Consider the following 10806-nt stretch of genomic DNA (forward strand, 5'->3'; position numbering starts at 1 on the left):
CCCAGCAGTCGCTATACAGCATTAAATAGATGATCAAGCTGAACAAGTGGAAAGAAAAGCTAATGGATGTCACATGATTAAGTTGAAAAAAAAATTCACATAAGCTCCACCCATACTGAACCAGGAACACCTGTCACATGGCAAATTCAGTATATACGGACTGTGTGTGCGAGAAAGAGAGGTAATGCAACACATGTCCAGCAGAGGGAGCTGGTGAACTGTGTTTCTCCAGTACACACACCCCAGAGATAAAAGAGAAGAGAGATTTTCCTCCCATTAACCACAGCATGAGGTCATTCATTAACTCACACACAGAAATGAAATAAAATGCATTTTTAAATCCAAACCTGTGACTGTAAATGTATGTATAGTGTATGTAAACATGTACGCATGTGTGTGTGTGTGTGTGTGTGTGTGTGTGTTTACAGTCACAGTGTGTTTTACTGGTCTCCTAGCTGCGAGTTTCACTCTCAAAGGCTTATCGTAGTGCAGTGGCACTTCAAACACACTGCCTCCAAACCTGCAAGCCAATCACAGCACAGGGTACAGCCATTGAATAGAGCCTCCATATGGAGGTGTACCTCTGCACTGAGGAGCATGCCCTCCTAAACAGTTAGGGCAGCTACGAGAAAACAGGTTCCCAGTCCATCACTGAATGCAGAAATACATAACCAGAGCCATCTCTCCCTACAGCTCTTGCCTGGCGTCCCACTGAAGATAAGCAGGGTTGAGCCTGGCCAGTACTGGGAGACCTCCTGGGGAAAACTAAGCTTGCTGATGGAAGTGGTAATAGTGAGACCAGCAGGGGGGGCTCACCCTGTGGTCTGTGTGGGGTCTAAAGCCCCAATATAGTGACGGGGACACTACTGTATAAACAGCACTGTCTTTTGGATGAGACATTAAACTGAGGTCCTGACTCTGTGGTCATTAAAAATATATAACATAAATAAAAATAAAATAAAAAAAAGAGTAGGGGTATAACCCCAGTGTCCTGCCCAAATTTCCTCATTGGCCTTCTCGATCACCCCCTAATAATCCCCATCTCTGAATTGGCTACATCACTCTCTCCTCTCAGTAATAGCTTGTTTGTGGTGGGAGTTCTGGAGTACTATGACTGCTGTCCCATCATCCAGGTGGAGGATACACACTAGTGGTCTCCTCCCAGTGTAAAGCACTTTGAGTGTCTAGAAAAGTGCTAAAGTGCTATAGAAATATAACTGTAACCAAGTAACTTGAAGATGCCCCACCTGCCAGAGAAAATCACCATGAAACCTGCCCTGGATCTCCACAGGTCAACTCAGTGACAAGACCAAGACCAAAAACTGTCAGCCACTGTGAAGAACACCACTGCTGAGCTATTCCCATTATATGGAGAAAAGTATTAGAACAGCAAGGGCAATTATTTTTGGTTTGCTATATACGGGAAACATTTGGGCTTGAGATCAAATGATGAATAGTTGATTAACAAATTTAGATGTAAATATTAGGAAATTAAATTATGGTCAAACAACTTAAAATATGGCACCTTGTGTTTAAACCTACCCATTTTTCAAATGATCGAAAATATTGGAACATGTTTGGAATGTCCTAAAAATGACCGACATATCTCAAACCCAAATGTCTTCAGTGTATAATAAAAACAAATCCTGGGCTTCAGAGGGAACTGTATTGACAGACCAGCGCACGCCCTGACACCATGTTTCCATCGAACCCAGGACAAGAATCAGCATTCTCACAGACCTTATGGCCTCTCGTCAATTGAGCCACAATCTTGAATCTTTTTGTGGTCATGCTAGTATGTTTAGTCCAAATACAGGTGTGTGCTTCCAAAATAATACTCCACCCCACCCCACACACACACACACAGTGAACAAACTAGCTTATTAGCAGCAGCTTCTGGAATTCAGCAAGGCAGGCTGAAACACACGAAGGTGAGAAGTGCACACACACACACACACACACACACACACTGTGTGTGGTCAGCAGGACCCAGCTGCTCTGTTGCATGCAGAGATTCATATCCAGAAAAGGCAGCATCGCTGTGTGAGAGACTCGGAGTTGGGGTGTATGCTGGAGACTGAGTCACAGTGTGTGTGAAAGTACTCAGTGCTGCTGGGAAACGAATGCAAATCAGAAGTGACCGTCTACATGTGCTGCTCCTCAACATCCGTCTCTAGAGAGATGAGAAACTCTCATGAATCCATTTACGCACACACCTCACCTCTACTCTGAGGGATTTGAGGATGACACACGTACATCGGGCAGGTCCTGTGATCCATCAGCCATGGCTCAACACATGCCTTATGGAAGAAGTGACTACACAGACAGACAGACAGACAGACACACACACACAGGGTAAGTCTTACAGGGTTTCAGAATGTAAAGTTTCGAGTCCAGAGCTCTGAGGTGTACACTGGCACACGCTCACGAGTACAGTCACAGCTGCAGGATATGGAGGAGGAAGAGGAACCAGAGACGAAAGAGGAAAAATGAGAGGAGTGGGAGGAGCCAGAGGACGAGCCAGAGCCTAGTGAACACATGGTTGAGTGCGAGGAGGAAGAGGAAGGTGATGGTAAAAAGCTTCACTGACGTTCAACTGGCCTCTAGTGAAGTTGTGCATCAGTGTGCAGCCACTGAAGTGCAGAGTCCAAATGATGTCAAACATCAAGAGGAATCGTTTGATTCACTGGTGCATTCTGGGAAACAGTGTTTGTCTGAAGGGAGGAAACAGGAAGCACTGGACTTTTTTCTGAAGGCCACTGACATTAACACTGGAGACAGTGAGATACAACTGCTCATCAGCTTACTGTACAGACACCTGAGTCACTGACACACACACACACACACACCTGCTCATCATCCAACCATACAGACACAGTCACTGACACACACAGTGTGTGGGTGGGTCTTCCAGCTAAAGTGGTTTAGAATTAGGCCTAGATTTGAGGAATGCTGTATGGTGCGTGCTCTATGCCATATGAGGAGTTTTGTACATCAAAGCAAGCACTGATCATGTTTGGGGACACAAGCTCCGCCTGCTTGCCCTTTATGTATGTTATATAACATGGCTAAATTTTTTTGACTTTTTCTTCAATTAAAGCACTGAGATGAACAGCCACATCTGTTTCAGATTCATATTTACACTTACTCTTGCACTATTAACACTAAATCCCATTACCTGTATTTATGAATATTAACATTTGCTATTTTCATTACTTATGCTACTCCAATTAATAATCTTGCTGTTCATATTGTTATTTAATAATATAACTGTCAATCCAGCATCTAAAATTTTCACACTCCAACCAGACATCCCAAATAGCAAGTACGTTTGGGCCACATGTGGGTATTATCCGTCACATATGGCCTAGATATAGCACCGCTGAACAGATATGGGCCAAATTGTGACCATATTTGTCCTCGTCCTGCAGAGTATCCTCATTAGAGAACAGCAAGTCATGACGGGACACGCCAAACACATTCATGCCCTTCAGAGAGGAGATGTGGCACTGCAGCTCAGGGTCGGAGCGGCACGCGGACGAGTGGAGCGACTGCAGCTGCAGCCGAATGGAGGACGAGTATGTGTCCTCCAGTGTGAAAAGCTCCTTCAGCTCCTGCTTTGAGAAGTACCGACATGGGTTCTTATCACCCGTCCTCTGGTGGATCAAAGAGTTCTTAAACACCTATAGTAGGAAAACACACACGTGCACATACATGTGCAAATACACACACAAGCACACACATGACGAAATTATATCGTATAGATGTACCGGTTCAAGTAAGAATTTTAAATACGCGACCAGGAAGAGAAAAAAAAAAAAGTTTGTACACCCTGGTGTCACGAATCAAGGATGGGTTCGGAAGCAATCACAGATATATAACATTTATTATATGAACAAACAACAAAACAGACACTACGACAACTAGGCAAAATACTGTGGCATGAAACAAAACATGTAACATGGCAGTCTAATACAACAAAAGACAGTGAATCAGTGCAGACAATGGCTATATATACACACACACACACGAGTGCTCATTAACCAAAACGTGAATCAGGTGCAGGTGGTCATGTGACATGTAGTGCAGTGCAGTGGCTGATGGGAAGTGGAGTCCAGAGCTTCCTGATACGTGACAGAACCCTCCCCCAAGGGCGCTACTCCCGGAGCGCCCAAAATTATACGTCCTCCATCTGGTGGTCCTGGCTCCCTGGAGAAAATGTCCCCCGCAAAATCAGGAGGCCGGGCGGCTTCTACAATGGCACAGGGAGGCTGAGATATTTCCTCGGCAGAGCATGAAAGCGGCGCGACGTCCCCAGCTGAACTGGAAGGCCGAGAGAAGTCCCCCGTGCGGCCAGGGAGAGGAGCGTGGGTCTCCTCGAAGCAGAAGGGGGGAACACTAGTTGCCATGGAGCAGGCGGGTTGAGCGACGACCTCAGCTGAACGGGGAGTCTGAGCGACGACCTCAGCTGAACGGGGAGGCTGAGGCTCTGAGGTCACTATGTGAACCTTGGGCATAGGCAGAGCTTGGCTGGCCGTGTCGGCGGACTGTGGCGTGAGCGGAGCTTGGCGGTGCGTGTCGGCGGACTGTGGCGTGAGCGGAGCTTGGCGGTGCGTGTCGGCGGACTGTGGCGTGAGCGGAGCTTGGCGGTGCGTGTCGACGGACTGTGGCTTGAGCGGAGCTTGGCGGTGCGTGTCGGCGGACTGTGGCGTGAACGGAGCTTGGCGGTGCGTGTCGGCGGACTGTGGCGTGAGCGGAGCTTGGCTGGGCGTGAGCGGCATTTGGTCATTTGGGTCAGTAGGCCTGAACGTGAACTCAGGGACGCAAGGCTTGATTTGGACCTCAGGGACGCGAGGCTTGGCTGGGACCTTAGGGACTTGAGACTTGACTGGGACTCGGACATCAAAGCCTGGTGCTAGTGCCTCCCCGCTGACCCTTTGCTGGAGCTCGGCAGGTGAGCCCACCCCGTGGAGCTCAGGTTCGAGCTCTGAGGTCACCCTGTCGGTCCCGGGCTGGGTCTCTGTACTGAACACAAACTCCCCCTTGTACCTGGACTCCTCCTCCTGTTGGCGTAGCATGGCGTAGTCCTGCATGAACATAGGCGGTAAGTTGAAGCCCAGGTAATTCCTGGCGTCCTGCTGCTTTCGTAGCGCAGCTTGGTAATCTTCCGACTGTTGGCGCAACGTGGCAAAGTACTCCACTAACAATGGTGGCATCCTGACGCCCCAGATATCCATCTTGGCGATCTGCTGCTTCTGATTGTTGGTCTTTCGTTCTGTCACGATTCAAGGTTGAGCCAGAAGCAATTGCAGTATATAACATTTATTTAAACAATCAAAGAACAAAACTAAGACAACTAGGCAAAATACTGTGGCATGAAACAAAACACGGGAACACGAAAGTCTAAGACAACGAAAGACTGTGAATCAGTGCAGACAATGGCTATACACACACACACACACACACACACACACACACACACACACACACACACACACACACACACACACACACACACGTGCTCATTACCAAAACGTGAATTAGGTGCAGGTGGTCATGTGACGTAGTGCAGTGCAGTGGCTGATGGGAAGTGGAGTCCAGAGCTTCCTGATACGTGACACCTGGCACATGTGTTTGTTTGTTTTGTTTTTTTTAAAAAGTTTTTAAATAATAACAAGAACATTAATACTGAAATAACACACACACAAATATGCTGTGAAATCTTAAACTTTTTAAATGTTATATTTAAATTTTTTGCACATACTCAACATCTCCCAGATTCATCAAGAGCTTCACCCAGGTTACTTTTCTTAAAGTTCTCAAATGAACAGAGCTCCTTACTGCTTCCCCTGAGGTCCACAGGAACACTGCTCTTTTTAGGGCTTCAACAATTAGTTTTATAAACAAATACTCTCGACTATTTTTAATCAACTACTCCTGGGTAGCTGGAGTACTACTCCACTAAGCTTTCGTGGAGTGCCTTAAGCAGAATGAACTTAAGAATGCATTTAGGCGACTTATTAGAAGGAATGTAAAAAGTGAGTTCTTAAAATAAATAAATGAAAATAGATAAATAAAACCTGAGATGTATCTTGATCTCTGGTTTCCCTTATCGATGGCTTGTAACTTGCTTATCCAAGTCGATGGATGTAACTACCACCCCAAAGTGACAGAGAAAGGATACATGGCGTAATGGACTATCAAATATCAACAGATATTAAATGAAAACCTGACTGCCTCTGACAGAAAGCTTCAAATGGGCCGTGGTTGGATCTTCCAGCAGGACAGTGATCCAAAACATACATCAAGATCAACACAAAAACGGTTTACTGTTACTGTATTTGTTACACAAATACAATCACACACACACACACACACACACACACACACACACACACACACACACACACACACACACACACACACGTTTGTAGTGCTTGTGTAGTTTCAGTTTGAATGTGTAAGCTCTGGGAGATTCACACACTAGAGGGTTTGAGTGGTTTCCCCCTGCAGTGTCTCCAGTTTTACAAATGCAGTAAAAATGGGAGACAGGAGTTAAGTGGTGCAGAGACACACACACACACACACACACACACACACACATATACACACACACACACATACACACACACACACATACACACACACACATACACACACACACACACACACACATACTGACTGGTATGTAAATACCTGTTATATTTCTCCTCCCTGTTTGCATCATTGATATTCAAAGACCTGCAAATAAACCAGACACAAACACACATAAGCTCAATGATACACACCTCTCAGCTCAGGGGTGCATTAACACAGCAGCCTGCACTCTGACCCCCACCTCATTATACTTTAATAATGTCCAGTGGATATATTCTGATGTATATATAACAAGTTCAATCACCTGATTTCTTTAGCTTTTGATACTCTATGGCTGCTCCTAACGCCATACAGACTTCATATGAATCCATAATGAACTTTTTTCACACTAACTGTTGTTACCCAGATGAGGACGGGTTCCCTTCTGAGTCGGGTTCCTCTCAAGGTTTCTTCCTCTTAAAACATCTTAGGGAGTTTTTCCTCGCCACCGTCGCCACTCAGTGGCTTGCTCAGTTGGGATAAATTCACACCTTTAATATCTGTATACCGTGTTGATATTTCTGTAAAGCTGCTTTGAGACAATGTCTATTGTAAAAAGCGCTATACAAATAAAACTGAATTGAACTGCACTTACTCCTAAGGTCAGATCAGGTTAACGTTCTTTGCTTCCCCATGAGGCACAATAAGTTTACAGACTTTGAAAGTAACACTGGCTTGATCTAAGACAGTGAAAAACAGTCAAGTGCACATAGCAAGCTTTGTTTCATGCTTTGTGTCGATGATCTGTATTGGGACAAATTATATATTATATATATATATATATATATATATATATATATATATATATATATCTGCAGATCGCATATTTAAACCAAACACATCCAATTTCTATCTACATCTTATCGATCACCACACATCCATGAAGACTTTCCTGTACATCACAGATTAGATTTTTGACTTTTCGGTCACAAAACATCCCGACTGATTGATTAATATTAGCTAATTTATTTTTAATTGTTCATATAAAGGTCATATTTTCTAGACAAACTATTTACTGTTAGCTGCTGATCTATTGCCTATATCCACAAACATTTGAAAGCAGCAAAACTTTTTATTTGGGATTAAGTAGAAGGCTGTCTAGAAGTAACATTTTGCCCAACTCCTCAGCTCTGCCAGCAGTGAGAGTGCATGATGTGGCCACAGCTGCCGGTATGGGTACCAAAGGACAGGTTAGGATGCATGAAGAGGGGATCATACCTCTCTGTAACACACATGTATCCTCCAGAAATAAGCACACTGGCTACTCAAACCTATCCAATTACTTGACTTGCACACTGTAAACCATAACCTTACCTGGATTGTGAGGGGGTCTTTTGCGGTTCTTGGACATGACCGTAGAGCGTTGGACAAAGGCAGCGAGCACCATGGTGGTGCCATCAGGTAGGATCTCCTGCGCTTCCTGACACAGGATACGCATCTCTATCTGCCTCCTCTCTCCTCCTCTGGCACGCCAACGACGAGGTCCCACACACACCAGAGCACTGTCACATGAACTGGGGCTGTACCAAGCAGAGACGGATGGTTACGAGTACACTATAACCTTAATTTTATGTTAAGGTCCCTCTGAATTTGTTAAAATAATCAATGTTGAATAAATGGGTTCATCTTTTTTTACTCACCAGGAAATTGCTAAAAATGGCCTAGGATCCTCTCTACTCATTTACCCCAACAGAAAATGCTCGAAATGAATATGCAAGATAAAGAGTTTAAGGATGGGAATTTACTTATGTTATGTGAAGACCACCATTATATGCAAGAACTTTTAGGACAAAGAACAGACAACTGCTCAGCAAAGTCAAGGAAGTGTTGATGCATGCATTTACTGACATAAATGTACTGACTGGATATTGAGAATACAATACAAGTTGACTTATTAAGAACACTGCGTCACTACGAGCATGCTTAGGTACCTATGCTCTGCTGATGTAGAGGCTGAGGCGTCCAGATCCTCTGAATCCTGCGTGAGCAGATCTATGTACTTATTGATAAAATGACTCTGGCTCTCTAATGTTTGAGCCATGGTCTTTTTCCAGCACAGTTCAGCTTTCCTTTTTCTCTCTGCTTTGTCTTTGTCCCACACAGTCTGCAACACACACACACACACACACACACACACACACACACACACACACACACACATACACACGTAGATTTAAGCTCTTCAACACTTTAAAGGGTAATGGTTAATATGTCAGTGGAATAGAAAGTTGCTCAAAGTCTGACCTCCTTGTGACAGTGCCCTGTTCCTTCACAGGGAGGTGCAGCAGCTGTGCACTCACGCATCGTTTTAATGCTAACCACCATCTGTGTAGAAAAAGACACATAATTTAGGAAAATATTTCTACAAGAAAACGATACATCAGTGCAGTTAGAACTACATGCACACACAATCAAAGTCTGCAAAACTAAGCAGATGTTCAATAGAACACATTTGTGCACTAAAAAGTATATACACACACACCATACCATTAAATACTGAAGATGCATTACAATTTTACTAACATTTAATTTGCCCGTTTCTCTTCAAAGTACATACTACAATACATCATCAGCCTTGGCCTACACCATGGCCTTCATATGTACATGTTCTGCCTGGTGCAGGTGTCCTGACAGTTTTCACTATATGGAAAATAAAATGCACACATCACAGTGCATTGAAATTCAGTTTGTGTAGTAAGCAATCCTTACATGTCATTTAAATATTCATGTTGACATACAGCTTTTAAGTAACACGCACAATAATCCACATCAACACACCCCTAGGGCCACCTACAGATGATCAGCAGCAAAACCGCTTTGGGACAGTGAAGCATTTGTGCTTCACCGTGGTGAGAGGTGCTGCTTTGCCTACCGGCCACGCCACCTTGAGCGGTGTTGCACTGCTTGGATTTCAAACAGGTCTTGATGCAGCACTGCTTTAAACTTCATGGTAAAAACGCTCATCTTTTGTATGTTGCACCTACCTTCAGTGAGCAAATTGCAAAACATGCTAGGCTGCCACCTGGTGGACATATTAGGTGCACGCATAGAGAGAGTAAGGCAAATTGAAAACATAATCAAGATGTAATTTCACTTTAAGGATCCAGCGAATCATGTCTTTGTGCACTTCCAAGTGAAGCGTGCACTGCAAGGTCTCTAACAGAGCCAGGATGCTTGTAGTGTTGCCGGGGGGTTCACCGGGACCTGTGATACAGGCTTGAGACTTTCTATTGTGTGAGATGATGTACAAAACTTACGGGAGATTTTGAGGGTGAAGTTGAAAGTAACTTCATCGTCATCCCCAATGTTCTCTAGCTGTTGCTGCTCCTCCAGCAGAGCCATGCCTATCAAGTGCAGCACCTGTAGCAACACACACATACAGAATTGTGAACACTACTCAGTCATTAAAAAGTGATGCTCATGAACACAGCATAGCAAGTGGAATTTTGTTGAATTTACTACACTATCATGTCATTTTAACAAAACATCAAAACATTTACCCTCTGCAGCATGGACTCAGACCAGTGTCCTCCCTGGGCTCCATAGCCCACTGCAGCACAGCTCCCAGCATGCCAAGCAGCACGTCACACTGCAGAATGTTTCCCAAGCTGGCAAACAGTGGGCAGAATGGAGGCAGGGCTACGACACACACAGACACTCACACTTCAGCAATCTGCATTCAACTGACCAATCATTTTCAGATATGACTACAATCACTGAAGAAATAGCTTACCTGGGTCCTCTCCATTCTGTCTCTTAAGCTTTCGCTGAGCTTCCTCTGCCTGTATCCAAAATAAACAACATAAAAATTTTGAAAAACCATTAGTGCTCATGTGACTAAAGAGAATGACTAAATCTGCCAAAAGCAGCACATCACCTTAAGGACATCCTCAGCACTAACAGCCGAATCAAAATGCAAACGGATAAGTGCATATATTGAGCTTCCAAAGAGCATTTCCTCATTAGACCACTAGGCACTCAAACTGGTATTTTGTCATTTATGTGCTTTTCTTTATCAATCACACAATCTGACAGAGGCTCTGCACTTAAGAGAAGGAACTAAAGAATGAAGTAACACGTGAGTTGCAGACAGTTTTAGTTACTGCGTAGCAGGAGCTCGGGTACATGCTTTAAGTAGTGAATTATTATTTACAAAAACTGTTTTCAGAA

At 44.2% G+C, this 10806-nt stretch overlaps 2 protein-coding genes across 4 annotated transcripts; both read right to left on the bottom strand.

Annotated features, from left to right (window-relative positions):
* Positions 1-3862: 3862 nt before the first annotated feature.
* Positions 3863-8053, bottom strand: LOC128629986 (DNA translocase FtsK-like). 3 transcript variants are annotated; one of them, XM_053678552.1, is made up of 3 exons: positions 6697-7229; positions 4464-5275; positions 3863-4433 (listed from the first exon to the last, which is right to left on the bottom strand). In XM_053678552.1, the coding sequence occupies exons 1-3, from the start codon at positions 6725-6727 to the stop codon at positions 4056-4058; spliced, it is 1221 nt and encodes a 406-aa protein (XP_053534527.1). In that variant the 5' UTR covers positions 6728-7229; the 3' UTR covers positions 3863-4055. The 3 variants fall into 3 exon arrangements, with proteins under 3 accessions (XP_053534527.1, XP_053534526.1, XP_053534528.1); XM_053678551.1 differs by adding an exon at positions 7951-8053 and having other exon boundaries at positions 3866-5275; positions 6697-6741; XM_053678553.1 differs by lacking the exon at positions 6697-7229 and adding an exon at positions 5530-6386 and having other exon boundaries at positions 3866-5275.
* Positions 8054-8999: 946 nt separating this feature from the next.
* On the bottom strand, positions 9000-10524 carry LOC128630033 (E3 ubiquitin-protein ligase UBR2-like). The gene is made up of 3 exons (XM_053678617.1): positions 10137-10524; positions 9894-9996; positions 9000-9840 (listed from the first exon to the last, which is right to left on the bottom strand). Exons 1-3 carry the CDS (start codon positions 10146-10148, stop codon positions 9671-9673), a joined length of 285 nt encoding a protein of 94 aa, XP_053534592.1. The 5' UTR covers positions 10149-10524; the 3' UTR covers positions 9000-9670.
* Between the last annotated feature and the right edge of the window lie 282 nt (positions 10525-10806).

This window comes from Ictalurus punctatus, unplaced genomic scaffold (assembly GCF_001660625.3).
Source record: "Ictalurus punctatus breed USDA103 unplaced genomic scaffold, Coco_2.0 Super-Scaffold_100046, whole genome shotgun sequence".
NCBI classification, from domain to species: Eukaryota; Metazoa; Chordata; class Actinopteri; order Siluriformes; family Ictaluridae; genus Ictalurus; species Ictalurus punctatus.

What these genes read in the sequence shown, in the direction of transcription:
- LOC128629986 (XM_053678551.1), bottom strand. Translation starts at nt 6,727, where the DNA reads ATGATGCAAACAGGGAGGAGAAATATAACAG. An exon ending in AGGGAGGAGAAATATAACAG is followed by an intron (nt 5,276 to 6,696) that starts GTATTTACATAC and finishes GAATCGTGACAG; the next exon opens with AACGAAAGACCAACAATCAG.
- LOC128630033 (XM_053678617.1), bottom strand. An exon ending in CTTCACCCTCAAAATCTCCC is followed by an intron (nt 9,841 to 9,893) that starts GTAAGTTTTGTA and finishes CCTGTATCACAG; the next exon opens with GTCCCGGTGAACCCCCCGGC.